Genomic DNA, 22,309 nt, shown 5'->3' with positions numbered 1-22,309 from the left:
CCAGAGGACTGATTTGCAGTGTAAACCAAGGCACTGTGAGTCGCAGGCCAGCTCTGGGCTCAGACACGGGAGTGGACAAAGCGGGGCTCTTCCACGTGGCGTTTCAGAGCAGAAGTACAATCCTTGATTCACTCCATAAGGAAGTCTCTTCCTCCTTTTATGGACTTAAGAGGGGCACAGGTGTGCTGAGCTAAAGTTAGATTTTGTGAATACTGCCCTATGGCTGTAGCAGCTTTGTATTCATATATTGCTTTCGTCAGACTTCGTAGACACCAAGTAGGTGTCTAATGTCAGAAGACGCTGCTTGCAGGGATAGACAGCTTCAAACAATCAAACTTTCACTTGAAAACCATAAATATATTTTAGAAGGACAGTCTTAAAGAACTCTTGCAGGGAGAAGTTGTTAGGGATTCTGCGGCATTGCTTTGGTAGGAGTCTGTCAGTGGTGTAAATCAGTTTGAAGGTAGATGAGGAGATGATACTAATTCCTTTCCCTCGTTTCACTTTGGATTTGACTGCAAGAACAATTGAATTAATGACGATGGGGACAAGTGTGCTCAGAGCACGCATGGTAAACACAGTGCTCCAGAGGAATGATAAAGAATTATCATGTTTACTTATCGCACAGCAGTAAATATGGAGATGAGACTATAGTATATGGGGAACGAAATACTAACTGCTTGAATTAGTGTATACTGAACTAAATATCAACTCAGTGCTAATTCAGCCGTGGAGCACAGCTTGTATGTTTTATAGCATGCATTAATGCTAATAGAGAAAGCTTCTGTTTACTAAGGGAAACAAGAAGAGAAAGTGCCACATATGTAATGTGGCTGACTACTCTGTGAGGAAAAATTACCTTTGTAGTTTTTCATTTTGAGTTCCTATCTTTGAGGTTCCAGAAATAGATTTTTCACATTTAACTTCCTTGAAGTTCCCTGATTTTGTGGATTTTTTTTTCCACTATGCTTGTTTGCTTGGTTTATTAATTAGGAAGCAGTAGTGTCACTACTGACTAGCTCAGGACCAACGCGCTCAAGTGGCTCACGTGCCACCTGCGAGCAGCACTTGCTGGCTCACTTGAACGAGCTCTGCCAGCTTTCCAGATGGGTCTTGTCAAATGCCAAATACAGCCTTTTACAGGGAGTTACCTCCGTGCTGCGTGGGACTTGGCAGCCCCGGTTTCTGAAGGAGCAGCTGGTGGCCTCTCAGCCAGAGCATCCCCGAGAGCAGAAGCCACAAGACGCCCTAGAAGGTCCCAAGTTGTTCCCTGTGGCCTCGCTTGCAGACAGGCCACGTGGAGGCCTCTGGAGCGTGGAGCAGGTCACCGTGGAACAGCCCTGGGGACAAAGAGAGATGAAAGGAAGGAGATTTGGCCAGGGGCGGGTGGGCGAAAGCTGCGCACGCTCTAACTTGAGTTCAGCAGCTGGTGACGTGACCAGAAACCCACTGTGCCTGTTTACGGAGCAAAGAATCTGCACTAGAAGGCCCGTTAATGGTCTGGGGAAACCTAATTTGCTTGAATGGACGTGAAAGTGCTTTGTCCTTGACTGATTCTTACAGAAAATAGGTTAACCTTTTTACTTCAAAGCTAGCCCAAGAGAAATAAACGTGCCCATATCTTAAAAAAACTACCACTTCGTTAGCCTTTTGAAGACATGATGATGGTTCTGATGTAGACCTTTGAGTGATTCCTTTGTTTGTGTATTTATTTTCCTTATTTTTTCGCCAAAGGCAAGTTGTTTGGTAGAGTCAGGCACTTCTTGCCTTGCCCTTTAGACCTGCTCTTGCCGCTGCGCTCCAGCTCAGGCTCCCGCGCGGCGGCTCCTCACCGCGGTGCACGGGGCTCGCCCGGGACAAGAACATAGTGTGGCTTCACAGGAAGCCTCATGTGGTTCTCGAGAAAGGTGCTGTAAGCTGGCGTCGCTCAGGGAGGTTCAGCCTGGGAAGGCGTGGAATAGGTATACTTATTTAAACCGTGCATGAGAGTGCGGAGACTTCGCTTGGCGCTCTGTTTTTTCCCTTTCTTCCTTCTTACCCTTCACCCCTTATTTTAAACTTGAAGCCAAACCAGTTCCTTTTGGAGATAAAAATTTGCATTCCGGGCTTTAGGCCAAACTGAATTTTAACAGGCAAGTTACATAGTCTCTAGAAAATAGTGTTTTCTTAGGGAAACACTGATAGATCCTCCACTTTGGCAAGCTAAAGGGTCCATCTACCATTAAACAAAAGTAAATAGGAAGACATATTGGCACTGAAAAAAAGGTTTATTTTTTTAAAGGGGCAGAGCCAACTCAAAATCAGTTGAAGTACCCCACTTCCCTCTGCCAGCCACATTTCTTAAATGTAACATTAGCGGCTATGAAAATAAACATCAGAAGAATGGTTAGTTGGTTAGGCTGGATTTGTGCAGGGAAAATGTGACAGCTCAGCTACAGTGCTATCAGCATTAAAGCTGTTTTTTGTTATTTTTGGTAGCACTGGTTCTTCCTCCAGCATCTGATCAGAGAGATCAGACACGTTCGCTTCTCCCAAGCACTGAATTAGTCTGCTTGGCTAGAATGTATTTTACCGGTATGCATAAGATTAAATATGGAAATTATGACACATTTAATTTTTTTTTCTCTTTCACCTTCTGCTCATTTCCTAATATTCAGGTAGAGTTAACTCCTCTTTTTTTCCTTAACTAGCAAAGTACAGGAAAGACTGTATCAGGCCTGATTCTTCTATTTAGCCTCTATTTAGCCGTATCAGAGCGGGTCTTGCTTTTCAAAAAACTGTGCTCTTTTTACTGGTGCTTCTATCCCGTTTGTGTTTCAGAACAACCGTCTCAACCCGAGATCTTACATCAAGCGGAGTTCTTGGAAACGGAGAAGCTAAAAATGGTAAGAGCGGCGGGTTCTCCTCCAAGCCTTGCGCCCCAGGGCTGCCGAAGCCCCTGCGCAGCCCAGACCACGAGGTGGGATGGCCCCAGGCTAAGAGCAGGGCACATGGGTGCATCTCTGTGCATTTGTGTGTGTGTGACTGAGCCCCGTGGCCAGACTTGGCAAGGAGTAGCTCCCCCTGGCAGCATCGCTTAGGCCTTGCCCCAGGTGCAAGATGAGGCCGTCCTGACCTCAGACCCACCACCTGGTCCTCTTCCCAGTTCTACCCAAGCATCACGCGTGCAATTTTTAAATGTTTTGGGTTAGGTATTTGAACTTCCTAGAAATTTTAGCTCAGTGAGCATAAATTCTTCTAATACATACTGATTTCTGTGTGTTCGGCAGCTCGGGGAATGTGTTGCAAGAGATAGTTATCCAGAAGGCAATGTGACATGGTACAAAAATGGGAAAGTTTTGCAGCCTGTGGAAGAAGGTATGTTTCAGTATCGGACAGTATCCCTGAATCTATACATAGATGTGTGTGTGAATAATTCTGTTTATATGAGGTTAGTCTGAAGTATCATTCCTTTGAGGAAAACTGCTGATGCACAATGTGAAACTTGAAAGAGGCTTCTAGGCCGTTGGGAGCACCAAGCCACACCATATACTCTCTCCTGCATGTCCTGTTCTAGCTTAAAAAAAAAACACTGCAGGGAAGAAGGGTTGCCTTTGATAGTTGTATCGCAAGGTTCTTCCTTGAATCTCTGTTACGTAGCTACTTGGCCACCTTTATTTAATTTCTCACTTCTCATTAGGTATTAAATGTCTCAATTTTGTACCTGTCCAAGAGCGTGTTTTGGATTACACAGGTTATCGTCTCATTCTGCTGGAGCTATTTATTCTCCAGGAGATTTAGGAATATCACTTTTTTCTTCCCTCTCATTTTTGATTTTGCTAGGCTGGACGAGCTACTTCTTTATTTTAACTTCTATAAAATAGGTAATGTCTGTGAAATTATGTTATAAATGTGGTTTTCAGTTCTTTTTAAATGTGTTTTTCGGTTCTTTTTACCAGCCTTTATGAGGCATTCTGCCTTTACAAAGTAAGCTGAGATTTGTGTTGAAAAAAAACAGTCTGCAAATAGATTTTTGTTTTGATTTAAAATCTACAGTGTGCTAGGCATATGTGGTAGAGAAAACGTTCCTGGTTCATGTCAGTGGCAGTCCTGGCAGTGCTTGGGTAATGGTCACATTGCTTGCATGTCTGCACACTGCTAGCAAGTAGGGAGTGGGCAAGCATCATGTATCTACAGTGGGGAAAAAAAGAGATGGCAAATTCTAGTGGTGTGGCACTGAAACAGTGTTTCCTTTTCAGTTGTGGTCATAAATTTGCAAAAGATAGTGGACAAATCAACTGGACTCTTCACCATGACATCATCTCTCCAGTACATGCCAACAAAGGAAGATGCAAATGCAAAGTTTGCTTGCACGGTGACATATTACGGACCGTCTGGACAGAAAACAATTCAGTCTGAACCAGTAGTCTTTGACGTTCACTGTAAGTTATTAAAAACATCTATTGCTGTATACACCTGTGGGGGAAAACAAAATCAGAGACAGTTTATAAAATTACAGGAACATTGCTGCTATTGGGAGTGGGTTTTTTTCTTCTTCTTCTCCAAAGCCAGTTTGCAACAAGAAGATCCAAATACATTATTTATCTAATTTATACTTATCTTCAAACTTACCTGAATTTGCTTTCTTGCTAGCTAACATGAGCATACTAAATATGAGCACTGCATTGACAGAGGAAAGTAGTAACCACAGTAAGTTACAGTGAAATGGGATTTTCAAGAACTTTAACACAAGTTGGAGTGCTTGATTAGAATGGATGATGCTCTGTTAAGGATCAAAGCTGACTCCCTGGGCCTCTGAAATACGCAGTGAATATACTGAGTATGTTTCAGTGCACTGAAAGGCTTTTCAGATGTGCAACAAGGAGATTCAGCATCACTGGGCTAATGCTGGAGGGTTGGCTTGCCCAAAATACAGTAGTTTCTCTGCTGCTGTAAGATGATGTCTTTTACATCTGACATGTGTGTCATAATATTAGTGGACTCCTGTTTTTTAGTAGCAAATTTGTGTAACTAGTTATTTCCAGCTGGCCTAAATCCCAAAGCAGCTTGCTTGCTGCATTACTGATCAACAGGGATATTATACTCCTTCCTTGAGTAAAGAAGACAGGCATTTGGCAAGGCTGGATCAGAGGAGGTGGTGGTAGCAGTTAAAGAGACTGGAAAAGGCATTTCAGAGTCTTGTAAAGGTACACTTTGGTTGGATGGCAGAAGGCAGCAGGTCATAGCAGAATGAAGGATTGCAGGGAGAGATGTTCAAGCCGATGTCCAGTAAATTGTTGTTAGTCTGTAATACCTCAGCTACTAAAGAAAAATTTCTGTTTTGGGAATGCAGCTTTAGTCCAGACATCTAGCGTGACTTTAATTAAAATCAGAGCACAAATTTAAGAGGAACAGTGCACATCTTTATGAGCAGGCCATTTCCACTGAGAAGAAGTAGCAGTGAAACTGATGAAAATGCTACGTCGCCTATAGCACAGGATTCTCCTACTGCTAGTTTTTTTGCTTGATCCTGAAGGTTTCTGAAGGTACTGGAAATGCCTTGTAAAAGCCAGGCATGATCTTTTAAGTGTACTGTCTATGCAACAGACAATGTAACAGAAAGGACATGAAGTATAAATCTGTTACATCCCCCGAGTTTTGTTGCTAACAAATACAGGATGTTCTGGATTTCATGTATGTCCTGAGAAATCTATGTAGCTGTCATTTCTCTAGAACAGTAAAATGCTAAATGGCAATAGGTTACCCAAAGTTGGTACACAATTAAGGTCGGAATATACCAAGTGTGAGGTGTGTTGTATTTGCTGAACTCAGTGTTACGTGCTTAAAGTTTTCCGGCACTGGGGCTTTGAAATACAGCCTCTCTGTTGTGGAAAGCTCAGTACTGTGGCTGGGTGCACAGATAAACAGCAATGCACACTGGATTTCTGCAGCCAGCAGGATACCTATTCCCCACTACCTTGAAAGGGGAAAGTCACAAATGTGAGGTGCCTGTGTGCATTTATTTAAATGACTAGTTGTTTCTGCTTCCCTGGTAAGGTTTGTTGAGCAACAAAAGTAGGGGATCAGTTTTGACCTTTGACAACCAACAGCAGAAAGAGAGATGAAGACCTCTGGAAAGCTAACCTTTATCCTAGGAAAGAACAGAAAGGTTTCAAGCTTGCAGTTTGCGTGAAGTTAGAGTTTTCTTTCGCTTCGTCTTTAAAATCTCACTCTTTTCTGACTCTTGCGGAGCCCCGTGGCTGTGAATACCTGCTGCTGCGTGCGGCAGCAGTTCCCAAGGAGGAGGTGTGACGGCCGGGCAGGAGCAGCCTCCCTCTGCTCAGACTGCTCCGTTGCTGTTGCTGCCAAGGGGTGCCGCGCTGATCCCGCTTCCCCCACCACTTCCATGCACTGAGCTGCGTCACCTGTTGAGGATGAGGCTTCTGCACCGTTCTGTGCTGCACAAACTCTGCATCTGCAGTCGAGGACTATCCACTACGAAGGGATGCAGGAGGCTGCAGAGCACTGTCGAGGAATCACGGCTGCACAAATCACCTGTGCTTTCTGCTAGAGATTTAATATGTTTGCTAGCCCAGCTCTTTTAATCCGATCCGCGTCCTCTGGTTCACAGTTTGATTAAGATAAATTCTTCCCCAGAGCTGGGCAGCGTCGCCGTGCTGCTAATTAGCCAGGAGTGGAGTGGGAGGTGGGCGCTGGCCTGATGAGAGAAGGGGCCACCTTGCCTGAACCTTGCTGTGCCGCACGGGATGGTGTTACCCAGTTTCTGCAATATCTTCTTCTGCTCAAATGCGGCTCCAGATGCATCTGTGAAACTTGTTATTAATAGATGTCCAGAGTTTCTATAGATAGATTTCTTGACTGATGTTATTTGACAGTAACGACATGTCTTGATTTGGTTTTGTTTTTGAATTTGGTTCAGTGATCTTAATTAGCTGCCTTCTCAATTTATTTATTTTTTTCTCAGTCAGATGTAATGCAGATAAAAATAAATGCTAGACTCCACCTCTTAAGAAATGGAAGGCTTCCTTTCAGCCTTTTTTTAAAAGAAGTTATACGTTTTTTAACATTTTGCATCTCTGAAGCAAGTTCTGATACAGAAATTGGGAGTATCCTTTTCTTCTTAAGAAAGACATTTATTTTGAAGTTTTAAGAGCGCTTTCTTTTAGCACAGGGTTGTTGCAGTATTTCATAGCCATTTCAAGTCACTGCTAACATGGTGTGAGAGAAAGAGTGAATTAGCCCCTGCAGAGTTTGGTGCTAGCCACAGATAACTAGCTTAGCTGGCAGGAGTTGTGGACTCTGGTTTGCAGCTGTGGTGAGCAGGCAGAAGATGAGTAATTTATGTTATTTCCTGCAATTATAAGATAATTAGGCAGTCAGATAATACCTCAGGTATCTAAATTAGACTCTCACTATGTTGGGTTGCGCTCAAAATTACTCTCTGTAGAAAGATACGTCTGCCTGACAAGCTTTCTAGTGATGGTCTGTTGCTAAAAGTGGCTTTTTATGGATCAACTCCCTAAGAAACGAGAGCTGAGGAGCAGTTCGGCCCCCGTGCTGCCTGCAGCATCTGTGTGTCCGCAGAGCGCTGCCCGCCGCAGCCCCGGTGCCTCTGGGGTGGCAGCACTTACCAGGCAGAGGAGCTGCCCCTTGTGCCCCCTCCCAAAGGAGGAGAGGGAAAGAGACCTCCCCAAACTGCTCCTGTTCAGCAGCACGAGCAGGGGAGCGAGCTGCCGCGTGCTGCCTTAGCACGAATAGAGGAGGGTCTGCCCCAGGAGGGCGACCAGTTTGCTTTAGAGAATGATTTAGATCGTCTTTTGCCATTTACTTTTGAGGAGGTGTATATCATTATTTTTTTTTCAATTTATATTTTAAAGTAAAACATTATGCATGGTTGATTGCAGCAGGCACAATGATAAAGTACTCCTGTGGGAAAAATTGGTGGTTTGCAAGGGTGTAATTCTTGTTTAACTGTCTTCATTTCTGATCCTGTCCTTGTCTCTGTGGGGAAAACTTCCAAATTACCCCCCTCAAGTTTTCCTCCGGATAATTCATCCCTCTGCAGCTGGGAGAGGAAGCTTAGCGACTGCAGCACGGGCTGGCCAGGTTTCACAGGCTGCCCTGTTCGCGTCGCGCTCCTCTGTCGCGCGGGTGTTTTAGTGCCTCATGAGGTGCCCTGCACTGCGACCTAGTGCAAGCTCAGCAGCAGCACTGGGGGGACCTTGTTCGCTCACTGAAATTCAAACAGGGAGAGTTAGCTGTCCAGGTTATTTCCTTTACTTTCGTTCACTTTGTTTTTGAAAAATTAAATCTGGGCTTCTATTTAGGAAGAATAGCATGCATTAAAGTATACTCCTGTTTGCTTGAAAGAAATGACTGCAGTAAAATATAAGTTATAGTTCAAGTTCACTGAACATGACAGAAGTATGTTACATTTACAGTTTTGTTGACTGCATTAAGAAGCCTATTATTGTTCACCAAATTCATCTTTTTGAAAGCCGGTAGTGATCAGCATATAGAATAGCCTTGGTAGCGTTCCTCAGTTCTTATTTCTTTTTAATGCAAGAATATTATTATTTAATGTTAATGAAAGGTGCTGAGAACTTCAGTTGTTTTTCTGATTGCTGCAATCATCTAAACAGCAAGCTTCACAGAGGACAAGTTAATCCCTCATAATGAAATCACACTGTGAAATTGTCCTTACTGATCAAAGTTTTTTGTTTTTAAACACACAAAATAGTTGTCATTATTCCTGTTTCAGTTATAGGTACTTTGGTGCAGAAAGAAATTCTAAAAAATAAGGCTTCTTTGCAGTTTTTTGATTGGGCTACTTTTGGAAAGTGTGATTAACTTAAGTTCTGCTATATGGGCATACCCTCACCTGCTTCATGATGAAGTTGTGTGCCCTTTGGGCATGAATACTCCATGGCCAATGTTATTGTGATTTTTTTTGCAAAGGCTGTTAAACCTGAGTGTTATTTTCACAGATCCAACAGAGAAGGTGACTATCCAAGTGCTGCCACAAAGTCGTACCATTAAAGAAGGTGATAACATCACTCTGAAGTGCTCAGGGAACGGTAACCCTCCTCCACAGGAGTTCCTGTTCTACGTCCCCGTAAGTTCTGGCTCACCATTACTGCTTCCTGAAATAGTCTGCATCGTCCCTTCCTACACACGTTGCCCTGTGTCACCGTACACATCATGCTGTAATGAAGGGAGGAAGGATGGAATTTGATGTGACTAAAATGGAAGTAGCTGTTGGCCTTTACATCAAACTCTTGCAGATTGCTTCACCAGAGTTAGCAAAGTATTCTTAAGAAAACGTCCCCTGTCCCCCCAGCCTTAAAATTTTTAGGGAGTTAGGCCTACTAAAATTGTTAGTCTTCTTTTCTCATCATAGTATATTTTGAGAAGAAAAGTGGTTTTGAGAAAAGAAGTTTAGCACTTTACATGAAATCATCTCATCTGTTGTCATAAACAGACGAAGAGCCAGCAGTCAAGGTATAGGAAATTGTCAGCCATTTTCTTGAACCTTCACAGATGAATTTTTGTGCAATTTTTGTTTACGTAAGTTTTGCAGCCTGCCAACATGAACACGAACTAGTGTGTCAGCACAGCAACCAAGTGTAGAACAAATCTGCTAACTACATAAGAATACAGAAAATGAAAAACAAATCATTAATCTTCCTACGATTGCTCTAATCTACAGCCAGGTTTTCTAAGATTCCTACCTTCTTCCCATGCCCTGCTTCTCCGTCTCGTAGATTAGATCAATTTTTGTTCATACTGGGGTAATGAGGAGAGCTGATCTTGATAGAAGGCAGAAGAGGCAGCGTGCTCTCAAGTGTTTTTAAAACACCAGGTAGCTCTGTAAATGTAACCTCATCTATTTTGGACTCCTGGCATCTTTGAATGCTTAAAGAGTAGCAAGGGATAATAAAAGCTGAAGTTGTCTTACCTCAGGTTGGCATTTAGGTTCAGCAAGAGCAGAACTGAGGCTTCCAATCCCTTAAATTAAAGCAATCCCAAGAATTCACTGCCTGCTGGGAGGCAGCATACAGTATCTTTCCTTTCTCCATGATGACCCTGAGCAAGCTGAACCTCCCCGCTTGACTCATCTGCTAGCTGGAATTAATTCTTTCACTCAAGGGGAGCTGGAGTTACTGGTTTCTTGGCAAGGTACGTGGGCATTATGACAGACATGGAAAATATCCTGGGTTCAGAGATATGCACTGGAGCTTCATTCTACAGTTGTTTCAAAAGCTGACCCAAGCAAGTCAGTCAGGTGGGAACTGAACAGCTGGAAAGTAACATTTTGGCTAGCTCAAAACACCAGTTTCTGTAGATACCTATGTATAAGGTAGTGATACACTCTAAAAGGCTCCTATCCTGATGTGGCCTGAACAGGGCTTGCTTAGGCTGTTTAAAAATGTGGAATGCACTTCATGATTCGTCCTAAATGAAATGTATCATTTTTAGACACATTTAGATTTAGAAGCACAATTGCTTTTGCTAAGGTGGTTTCTGTTAACACCTTTTAAGTAGACTGTTTCAGGTTTCTGTTGTCTTCTTATCATCTTCCTGTTAGAGTTGTAGGTTCTCTATTTTAATAATAATTTTAATAATAATTTTCTTCCTAAAATAAGGTTGGTTATGCATTTCAAAGAGCAGGTTTTTAATTATTGGAATGGCTTCTAAAACTATGCAATCAAACAGAAAATAAACCTTAATATTTTTAGTAGGAGACTGCCCTTTAGTGATGCTAAATCTATATGTATTTTGTATGCTAAGTCTATCTTTGTTTATAAAATTTCAGGATCCTTTTAATTCCATAATCCTCAGTAAAAATAAATGTTTTTAAAACAGGCTTATATACAACAAATATTTTGTTTTCCGTCAACAGGGAGAAACAGAAGGCATAAGGAGCTCAGATACTTACGTAATGACGGATGTGAGACGAAATGCAACAGGAGAATACAAGTGCTCCCTGCTGGACAAAAGCATGATGGACTCAACCACCATCACTGTGCACTGTAAGTCACTGCATGTAGTATCTTTAGTAATGATACAAACCTGCTTCACTTGTGGGTAGCGTCAGGTTAACTTGCGGGAGAAGAGTGGTGCGGCTTGTATGAAGTCCTGTTTTCTTTTTTTGTTGTTGTTGTTTTTTGTTATTTTAAGGTGTTTACAATTTTCTCATTTTATTGACTTAGTTACAGGTTCACTTTATGAAACCTGTGTCTAGTGTATGATACAGCTGTCCTGTCATGCATCGTGTATATTCAGATGCTTTATAAGTACCAGCTCTGTGAACACACACAGCAAACAGTTCTGCTCCAACCCTATCTTTGAAACTGAAACACACAGGATGCCCCTGGTGGTATCACTCAAGGTCCTTTTTCAAAGTCAAATTCACATTAGTCTAAAATCCTTTCATCTTATCTCAATGAAGTCAGGATACAAGGAATTCAGAAAAGAGACTTAGGAATTTATAATATTCACATAGCTGAAGTTTCACTTTTTAGCCTTTCCCAGAATCATAGGGCTGTGGAGCTCAGTAATGTTCCTTGAGCTGGATACTCCCACTCCATATCTGTTGCTTTTAATCTTCTCTTGTGAAAAAAAGAGCAGGAACCCTCTTAAACTTGGAAATCCTATCACAAGCTGTGAAATGAGACTCAGCCCAATAGTGATAATTTTCCATGGAAGCACTGATGGTCTCTAGTCTTCCTAGTAGCAGAAATACCTGTATTATTTTATAAATTCAGAGGGACATGTTTAAATGCTCCTACAGTGCATTCTTCTACATAAAAAGAAACTTCACGTAGAAAAATACACAGCTCGACAAAAATAATAGATGTCTAGGTGGATTTTTCCTCTTCCTGGTGATGTCAGAGTTCACTGTCATAGTCAGTTTGCCTACTTTTATATTTGACTGTATAGCCTTCCAGTTTCGTTGTACTGTCCACTTGTCTTACTCTACGTTATCATGTGTTTCATGCCCTAATAGAAGTTTGATGATTTCTACTGCGGCATATTTTTATTATTTTATATGGCTATAACTGTTTTTTTTTTTTTAATTTCGTTCCTGATGAGATGAAACATGCATAGAATATGCACATGCATGAATAATGACGTGTTTTATTTAATGAACAGTTTGTATTTAATAAGGCCATCTACTATTTTACTTCCCATTCCCTCAGCCGAGGATCAGGGTAAGTTAAATCTGGAGAGAGGTCTCTAGTGCTGCAGCTGCCTGCCCAGTGCCAAAGGGGGTCTTCACATAGTGCCTGGGTGCAAAGACCTTGTCAATATTTTTGCTGTGGTATAAAACAACCCCTTTATTTGCTCAAAGTGGATTGCATGACTACTTGGACTGCCACAAGTAGACACTCTAAAGCGTGACTTCTTCAAATCTAGGTTATTTATAAGAAGCCAGTTTTCATCTCTGTGCTATTTTATGTGCATGTCAGAAGAGTTTTACTGTATGAGAGAATCATGTATTTTCTTGACAGAGGTCTTTCCAGTGCTGGCAGCTAGCTAGGGCAGCTATTCAGAAGGCATTGAAAGCAGCTAGCACCCTGCCACCTTACTTCAGGCTTTGTTTTTCCCTTGAACAAACCCCTCCATCCTCAGTAAAATCTTTTCCTAAGCGAGGTGCAGTGGCCTGGAATACTTCTGTGATTCCTGAATGCCCAAAAAGTTGCAGCTGTGAGACAGAATCGATCTTAAAGGTACTTTGGTGGTTTGCCTTGTGCTGCTCTCAAGCATTTCTGTAACAAGCCCTGTTGAAAGGAAAGCTCTTCTGGAAAAGTCATAAAATCAAAAATATAAAATCAAAAATTGGTTTATAATATTCTCTTCCCTCCTTCTTTCTTTCACATGAATTTGTTAGCATACTCCAGGAATTGTTAGTATTTTTGGCTTTTAATATACTTTTTTTTTGGTGTTCAATCAGAGTAATTATGCCTTCCTGCTATTTTTTCCTTGAAATAAAACTAATTCCTGATTAATCCTACTGTCTTCTTTTGTACAATTTGAAATTGAATTCTGTATTGGTGAATCTTACCCTCTTTTGCTTTACTACTTACTTTTTCATAGATGGATGAGTATTCCTATCTGTGATGTTACACTGGAAAAGCTTTCATTCTGAGCTCAGGGCTTTTTATTTCCATACTTCTGATCTTAGCATTTCAGATTTTTGATTTTTACAAAAAATGGGCAATATAATAATTATTGTTTCCAATTCTTGTTTCTAAATTTCTTTGTTCTACATCAGTCAACTAGGGCACTGCATACTAAGGCAGTTACTTCCACCCATAGTCCTTTAGCTCTTACTAGAACTGCAAAACGCCACATCAGGTAGGTCAAGTGGGGCTTCCTTTCTGCTAAAATGTGTGTTCCAGGTTCACAATCTTCCAGTAAATTCGAAGGTTTTAGAAATTTTTCCTTTCTGTTTCTGCATAGATATTTCTGATATTTCTGTTTTCTTTCACTGCAGGCATATCTCAAGTATAGGAGAAGTCATGTTTTGAATCACATGTGGAAAAAAGATCTATTCTCAGTAGACTAGGAGAAGGCTCTGGGGGCTGGTGCTACGCTTGGTGTGCTGAGATTACATGCAAACGCTGTGGAGTTTTCCCAGCTGTAGCACGGTGTCCCATCTGAGACCTCTTTAAAGCCCCAGAGACAGACCTACCCATGCAATAGAGCTTATAAACCCACACATTAGAAATATTTGTTCTAGCTTTGCCCCCCTTAATTCCATACCACTCACATACGACGTGGTAATAGAGGCAGAACACAGGCTTTGCCTCTTCCCTGTGCCACTTGGTATGCAAAGATAGCACTGAAGTCAGTGCAAGGCTTCAAATGAGACCACACTAAGAACTGGCCTATATTGAAAATGGTGCCTAATAAGAAGTTTGTTTGCAAAGAAAGTTTCAAAGCCAAACCCATAAATGTACAGAAAGTTCTTGCAAGCAAGTTTTTCTTTAAAGCACTAAGAAGCTGAATTTTGACAGTCTTCTGTATGCAAGAATTATTTTCCCTTCATACTTCCGTACCCAGCACAGATTACTTACTAATGAAGCATGTAAGTTGAGAAGTAAAAGTATCTATATCACATTTCTTTGTGGACCTTACAGATAAACTGGCAGAATATTAATCCAAATCAAATTGCTCTATGGAGACTTCCTAGAGGGAATCCAATGCTAAACAGAGGCTTAATTCTATACTTGCCTCATAAATCACCTCACAAATTCTGCTCTGAGCTATGCAGTTAGTCTTGCATATTACAAATTTGCCTGAACTTCTGTAATAACCTACAGCACCGTGCAAGGGGGACTGCAGTCTCAGTTCTACCACCAGAAGCGAGGGGCACGGCCAAGTTACCTAGGAAGAGACAGGATTGAAGGATTGCTCTGGGCTGAGTGTAAGTCTTGCCGGAGATGAAGGGCAAACATTTAATGAGTTCCTGCTTCCTGTGATGTGTGTGACAGGAATTCCTCTTGAGTGCTCTTCTGTGATCTCCTGAGTTTGAGGTGTGGTCTCTCACACCTTCTTTGAGGTCTGCTTCAAGAAATAAAGGCTTAAGTAGGTGTTGAGAGAGTGCCACTCCAACAAAAAAATCCTTAGCTTTTTCATCCATCTCCCCTCTACCGTGGCAGTATGTATTCAGGAATAACAGAGCAGAAAGAAAAACATTCTGTGAGCCATCTGGTAAAATACACAAAAAATATTCACCGAGTCTTTTTTCTACTTGTGAAAGAAATGGTAAGTTTGCTAGTTTGGGGAGGCAGGAGAAGGAGGGACAAAAATGTAGAGAAAACAAAACAAAAAGCTGTTTTCTCTCTTTGATTAGATCTTGACTCGTCCATAGCTACAGTTTTTGTGATCTAGTGAGAGAAGGCATTAGACTTGTCACACTGCAGGTAGTAGTAGAGGCAGGACCTGCAGTCCTGCTTTCCATTGTAACAGAGGGCCCAGGGCAGCTGCTGAATGAAGCTGCAGCCAAGTTGGCTGTTTTATTTAAGGGAAACTCCCCCTCTCCTCTCCCAAGCATGGTTTTCCCTCAGGCTTTGTGTGGCTCTGCTTGAAAGGAGCAGAATGTTTTGAAGCCCATTTCCAGTAGACGCTGTGCTCACCGTGAAACCACGGGTGCTTGCCACTCCAGCTGCTCCTTCCCTGTGTGTGTGTGTGTGTGTGTACATCTGCAAGTGGCACCGTGGCCTTTGAGCCAGAGCACTGCGTGCTTTGGCAAGATAGGAGCAAAACAGGCATTCAACTTGGCAAACTCTGCTCTTCTTTCAGTGCAGAAGTTCTGGGAAAAAGCAAGCACTAGCCAGCCAAATCCATATGCTAGAAAGATCTGAAAGAGCGTTCCCTGCCCTTCCCAGTATTGTGTCTCACCCTGCCTGGTGCCCAATGCAGCGATCACTGACTCCGTGCAATTTCCCTGGAGCCAAAATGGGTCAGGCAAGGCCTGGGCTCTGAGCTGCACAGGGATAATGAACAGTGTTTCTCAAGGTTAGGAATGAGAAGAAAGGAAGCCAATGGCCTCATGTGTGGCCTGCCAACCATATATTTCAGTCTAGCTTGCCCTTCCAGTCAGCAGCGTGTCTTATCCACGCTCATCCTCTTCAAAAGCTTCTCCATATGCTCAGGATAAAAATGAACTTGCTTTATCAAATTCCTGAACTCCACCTTTTGTCCTCTCACCCTCTTCTTCACGCTCTTCTAAGTAACCCTTTGAATTATCTGGCCCCACCTGCATGAGTCGTCCCCTGAAACTACATTCCTACCTAGCTCTTAACAACCTACCCTCAGAGCAATCTGTGCTTCCCCTTTCAAGCAGCACAGAGAGCTGTTTGAAGGACTCCTGCCGCTTCCTGTACCTCCTTTCAGTACTACAAAGTGCAAAAAAAGGGATCCGTTTGTCTAGTGATCAGTGAAGTTTCTCTCTTAACTTTTAGCCTGTACTTGCACCGAGAACATCAGTGTTGTACGAGGCCTATTTTAGAATAATCTCTTTTCTTCCTTACTTCTAAAATTGACTTAGATTGTATTGAAAAAAATTGTGAATTTAATGAGTGCAATTAGTCAGATTTCCTTTCCTTGTTAAGGCTTTGAAATGAGACAGCATTCTGAGATAAGCCTTCTCATAAATGCTCTTCATGTTGCAGATTTAGATTTGCAGCTTACTCCTAGCGGAGAAGTCACAAAACAGATCGGAGAGGCCCTGCCTGTGTCGTGCACGATTTCTTCTAGTAGAAATGCCACTGTGTTTTGGATAAAGGTTAGTAATCCATATACTTTATCTAAGTATTCATCTCTTCAGATTACTGCCATTACTTCAGTGTTTTGGAAGAGATCAAGCCATTTTCATTGGACCTGATTTAAAGTATATGTTAAAATGAGTGCTGTTGCTAAATTAAGAGATACTGACTCAAGTTGATGACTAGTTACTGCAATTTCTGCATTTTTCAAATGCAGATAAGTAATTTTGGATGCCTACCGTAACATTTGTAGGGATCAAGTGCTTTTTAAAATGGTCTATACAAGGCCCTTGAGAATCAGTTCCCAATTAGAAGGGTAGCCCCACTGGAGAAATTTCAATTTGTTAATTACTGTGAGCCACAGATTTCTGTTTCTTTATTGCTTCCTGTAAATGTGATGAAAGGACAAAGCAGGTTGACAGATTAAATACTGGTGACTGGGTGTTTAGTGCCTGGTAAAAAAGATTACTTATCATAGGTAGTTTTTTCCTATCACAGCTCGTACCAGTAGTAATTTTGGCCAGGACGAAGGCCCGGAACAAACAGTTGATCGCACGTATGCCCCTTTCTTGAAAGCAAATTTGATCCTGAAGAAGGATCATGGTTTAAATGAACCTCCAATAGTTTCTGTTTTTCATGCCATTATGTTTCTGTCACCTTCTGAAACATAATTGCTAGGGGGGCAGTACTTGAGCCCTAAGGGTCTAATCCAGCGAAGCGCATGAAGAGATATTGTATTCTGGGCTAGAATCCGTAGAGACTAACTCCTCCCTTTACCAGGACAATATCAGGATGCAAACAAGGCCATCGTTTTCAAGTCTTCAGTATCAGGATGCTGGGAACTACATCTGTGAGACTATTCTACAGGAGGTTGAAGGGTTAAAGAAAAGCAAGACACTTAAACTTATCGTAGAAGGTAAGGGAGCAGCAAAGCTATGATTTGTAATTGTCCTGTTCGGTGTTAAATTAACAAAATGGTTAATTATAATATTGTTCTTGTAGGAAAACCTCAAGTCAAAATTACAAAGAAAACCGACACAAATAAAATGTCTAAAACAATTGTCTGCCACGTGGAAGGTTTCCCCAAACCAGCAGTGCAATGGACAGTTACTGGTACTGGAAGCATCCTAAACAAAGCAAGTACCTTTCCTATTAACTTATTCACAAAAAGATAGGTGTGAATTAAAGCCAAGGGAAATTTTCCAGGTGCTGAGATTAATGGCACTTGGTGTAGGAGAAGGTTGTGATCGTTGTACCTACATGGATGATTTCTGATGATAAAGGGCTTCTGAATGTAGCAGCTGAAGGCACAGAAGATCCACTTGGCTACACAACTGAAGCTCTAGGGGAAAAGAAAATTAATTATTATTATTTATTATTTTAATAGATATTTTAATAAATATATTTATAATATTTATTATTATTATCAGAAATTAAATGTGCATTTTAATTGAGTGTACTTGGCCATTTTATCTGGTTGATGTGATGACTTTGCCACTGCATAACGACTTTATACATCATGATGGAGCTATACAACTTATTGCAGAAAACAGGTACTTGATGTAGGCACTGACTGGGGGAAATGCCGTGGACTATACAACTCAGAAAACATGATCAACGGGATCACTTTAGATCTTGCAATTTTCATCCTTATTTTTGTGATGGTTTTTGTGTGATTATACCCATTACTTTTCATTGGTAAGAGAACTATAACACAGTCATCCATGCGGAGAAAAATAAAAAAAAAAAAGAATGCCCATACACACCAGGAAAAATACCTGGAAAATAAGCAGTCTAAAGTATTTTCACATTAATTACCAAATCACACACAAAGAATTGGCACATTTTGCTTCAACAGGAGAAATGAATTAGGGTTCTATACAAGCAATCAGAGCCTGGAAGTGCAATGCACAGACCTTCTGTAAATTTTACTAATCCCATTAGGTTTTGCTTTAGTCCTACAAAAATGATGTCTGGCTGTAGTCAGCAAGTGTGCAAGGTCAAAATGTGTCCATTCACTGCAGCTGTAGGGCAGGAACTGTCTTGAAGTTATATACATAATTGACCGTATTTTTTCTGGAGATTGTATTAATCTAAGAATGATGTACAGCCAATTTAAGGAACAGCTCCACGTCACAGTGCTGATACTGCAGGTACTACACATAGCTTGGCAAATAACACTTAAAGTAGAAATGACTGAGGAGCCTGAACGTCAGAAAGTGGAAAATTTGCAGGGATTACTCTTATTATAAGGGGATATAAATGCAAAACAGTGAGACTGAGAGAAATGAGAATTTAGAGTCTTATAAATACAAAATGTGATTACATTTCTTTAAAAAAATGCTTCTTTACCAACGGTCTTGTTGACACAAGGTATAATACAGACATAACTCTGTATCTTGGCCAGAGTATTTTCTTGTAAATATTTTCAAGAAAATACTTTCAAATACTATTGAGTATTTCAGAGAGAAAGGAATGCCTTCAATACTATTGAAAATATTTTCAATTGAATATTTGGTGTTGCATACAGTCTTTTCCTTTACTTGATATTTTTACTTGATATTTTAAGTTACTCTGTTGCTTTCTAAAGTAAAGTATGAGTTGATAACAATTTCCTTCCAAACATTTCCAGTGCATAATACAGGTTCTTTGCAATTTCAAGGGTACTAATGTTCTTCTGTTGTTGTTTGTTTGTTTAAAAAAAAAATAGACAGAGGAGACCAAATACGTTAATGGAAGATTTTCCAGTAAAATTATAATTGCACCTGAAGAGAATGTGACTTTAACTTGCATTGCAGAAAATCAATTAGAAAGGACTGTAACCTCCATGAATGTCTCTGCTAGTGAGTATCTTCTAAGACCATTTCCTTAAAGTTGGTGTTTCAAATAAAGTATCTGCCTTCGTAATCATGTGAAGAGTAGGACTGCATAGTGCTGACAGTGTTAAGGTCGGTCAAGAAAATCTTTCTGTTTTAAAAAGTCAAGCAATCAGTAAACCAGCTTAGATTAATAGTACATAGACTTTATTGGTGAGGTCCGAAGGAAAGGATTTAGTCGTCTTAACTAAGCTGTCTCATGTGTGCAATATATTATTTATAAAACTTGCCTTTCATTTCTTATTAAGTGATTGTCATCTGATAATCCCCAGATTTATAGTTTATCATTACTGGTAAGACTTGATTCAGAACAGAATTCAGCCATGCTAGCTTTTAATTAAATGTCCATTTTTAATGATGAAAGTTAGGGAGGAACTACTGTTTATGAAAGGGGAATGTGGAAATGCATAGTTGGACGTATTTATGAGACTAATATTAAAGTTTTTGAATAAGATTCTTCAATATGATATATTATTACAGCCATAAAGCAAAGATTCCCACTTAAAGTTAAGATTGATCACCTTGCTTTTTGGCAAATGTAGCAGTAAGTTTCAGTATTTCTGTCACTGCTGTAACTAGACAACTATTTTGATAAATACTGCAGCCTATGAAAAGAAAGTAATTTTCTGGTATCAACCCATTTTTTGTTTTTAATTTCATTTTAACATTTTTCATTTCAGTAAGTATTCCAGAATATGATGAGCCCGAGGATAGAAATGGTATGTATGTCTTTCCAGCTCCCTAACCCGTTCTCTTGAGTGCCTTAGTTCAAGACGTAGGTAGAGTCACTTTACACAGTGTCTCACACCTGGACTTGATGTGAAATAGCTAATGCCATGACTGGCTAAGAATGTGAATAATTTGAAGCTTTAAATATTTTAAAGAACCCTGCTTCTTCTTTTTTTTTTTTTTTTACTTTCTGACCCCCTTTCTTGTTTTCAAACATAATTTTGTAGAAATTGTGTAATGCTGTATGTTATCATAGCTCACCTCATTAACTTTTCTTCTTTGTTTCAGATGACAATAGAGAAAAGGTTAATGACCAAGCAAAGCTAATAGTGGGAATTGTAGTTGGTCTTCTGTTGGCTGCTCTGGTTGCAGGCGTCGTCTACTGGCTCTACGTGAAGAAATCAAAGTAAGAATTTATGGAAATTTTGATATTACATTATTCTATAAAATAATCATAAGGAGAAACCTATATATACCTGTTTAACTTCCTGCAGTCATTTCAGTAGAGTGGGGAAAATGTTACCATTGCTTGATTGCATATAGGAAGGAAACTTGCTACCTCTTTGTGGCACGTCCTGATGTTTAACGTGACACAGAGGTTTTCAGACCTCTTCCCCTGTCCAGTCACAGCCAGTGAAGCTTTGCTTCCTGACAAGCAAGGCCCAAATCTTGCATGTAAATACTGTACCTGCTACTTACCCGGGGGATTGCCCCTCCGTGTGGTTTCACTGATGCTGGAAACGATCTTCACTTACAAGCTAAATAGTTCTTAGCTTTAAAAATGGAATCAATGACAGAATAAGCCTAAACCGTCTCAGGATGGAAAGGTGCTTAATTCAGTTGTTCACATACAAGCTAAACCTTGTGTTGCGAACAGCTAGATGGCACCATCCAAATCACTGCGTTTCTGCCATCCTCAGCGTAGCGCAGGATTTGCCAGCGAGACCTTGCTTTTGAGTTTACCATCACGCACGCTCACTTCAGAAACTAAGCTGGATGGTGTCAGAAAGAAACCAGCCCTGTCCATCCTGCTAAAGGTGGCCGTTGCCATATCCGTATGTCCTTATCCCCAGGTGTTTGTCCGCAGGGAGAACTTCAGGCCAGTTTTCCAAATAAAGAATGATCAAGTACAGAACCCCATTCAAATACTATACAGGAGAATATAAAAGAAAAAAGAAAAGAAAAAAAAAAGGAAACCACATTATTTTATGCAAAGTATATGATTCTTTTGGTAGAAATTGAAAAGTAATGGTAATGTTGAATTCTTCCTCCCACACTTCATTATTCTCATAATAAATGTTTTTGTTTGACACTGCTTTTCAAAAATGAGAAAGTTGAAGCATGAAACTCTGTGGGATTTTTTTATTTGATTTTGTTTCAAGAGGTGGTAAAGGTAAAAGGCAGGCAGAGAGGTAAAGTATATTTTTTATGCAGTGGTGGGAGAGCTGACAAGAAACTTGGCAACTTACTGAGAGTAGCTATTTAAGTATCATTTAAGATAGCATTTTCAGATTCACAGACAGGATATACCATATTCTAAAATGGACAACATTCTTTTTCTTCTTTTCCTCATGCTCGGTTTCTTTTCTATAAGCTCACAGTAGAGATCAGGGTTAGGATTGATTACACGGGTTCACTGGGAACAAAACAGAATTCCTCTATAGTTAATTAATAGACTTCATACTTAATACACTGTGGCTGGCCTCTAAAACATTTAATTGATGCTCCCTGGTTGACCATCTTCCCAGCATATATTTGAGTTGCTCTGCTAGCCACCCTGCTTTCTGCATGCCATACTTGCAGGAAGAAGCAGTGTGCCAGTACCTGTTCTCACAAAGTTTTCAGCACAAATTACAGCCTAGCAGTAAAAGTTGTCCTTGCAAAAAAGCACCTTATTCCTTTAGCCACAACCTGTGTCTAATCACAGGCCTCCATCTCCACACAGGCCAAGAGTTAGTAGTTATTTTTTAACCTGCCCTTGAACAGTAACTCACCTAATCTCTATCCCCAAAGTGACGCCAAAGGAAAGTCTGAGAAGGCAGCAGCACAGAACTTTCCAAGTCTGCCGAGGCAAGAAAAACATTATTTTTTTCATTATTGGTGTTGTGGTTTGTATAATCCTCTATTGTCTTGTCATCTGCACTAAGTAGGAATTATACTTGTACCCTTGGAATATATTCACAATAAATCACTTGCATAGTTACTCACTGCCTCACTGCCTCAGCTCCACTTGATACAAAAGCTGATTATTGCCACATTCTTTTCACCACGAGTGTTATCCCGTAAATCAGGGACTCATCTGTATTCCACACGCCGCAGCCAGCCCCCTCGTGTGAAGCTACGTCCCTCAGCATGCCATGGCTCTCCTTCATCTGAGAGAAGGCCACGGACAGAGGATTTCTCCTCTGCTTCCAGAAGGATACTTTA

At 40.8% G+C, this 22,309-nt stretch overlaps 1 protein-coding gene across 2 annotated transcripts in view; it reads left to right on the top strand.

Moving 5' to 3' along the window:
• Nucleotides 1-22,309, top strand: part of ALCAM (activated leukocyte cell adhesion molecule) — a 107,383-nt gene that overhangs the window by 79,119 nt on the left and 5,955 nt on the right. The window contains exons 4-15 of one of the 2 annotated variants that reach the window (XM_088533737.1): nucleotides 2,821-2,885; nucleotides 3,270-3,357; nucleotides 4,239-4,421; nucleotides 8,988-9,115; nucleotides 10,904-11,033; nucleotides 16,185-16,297; nucleotides 17,058-17,193; nucleotides 17,280-17,417; nucleotides 18,992-19,120; nucleotides 19,834-19,872; nucleotides 20,171-20,288; nucleotides 21,896-21,952. In XM_088533737.1, coding sequence (XP_088389863.1) covers nucleotides 2,821-2,885; nucleotides 3,270-3,357; nucleotides 4,239-4,421; nucleotides 8,988-9,115; nucleotides 10,904-11,033; nucleotides 16,185-16,297; nucleotides 17,058-17,193; nucleotides 17,280-17,417; nucleotides 18,992-19,120; nucleotides 19,834-19,872; nucleotides 20,171-20,288; nucleotides 21,896-21,952 — 1,324 coding nt within the window. The remainder of the gene's footprint in view (nucleotides 1-2,820; nucleotides 2,886-3,269; nucleotides 3,358-4,238; nucleotides 4,422-8,987; nucleotides 9,116-10,903; nucleotides 11,034-16,184; nucleotides 16,298-17,057; nucleotides 17,194-17,279; nucleotides 17,418-18,991; nucleotides 19,121-19,833; nucleotides 19,873-20,170; nucleotides 20,289-21,895; nucleotides 21,953-22,309) is intronic. The other variant, XM_088533741.1, reaches the window with a different exon arrangement.

Source organism: Tinamus guttatus, unplaced genomic scaffold, assembly GCF_059628265.1.
Source record: "Tinamus guttatus ecotype Peru unplaced genomic scaffold, ASM5962826v1 Tinamus_guttatus_pri_ptg000035l, whole genome shotgun sequence".
NCBI classification, from domain to species: Eukaryota; Metazoa; Chordata; class Aves; order Tinamiformes; family Tinamidae; genus Tinamus; species Tinamus guttatus.
Note: the sequence above shows the minus strand (reverse complement) of the source record. Positions and strands in the feature narration are given on the sequence as shown.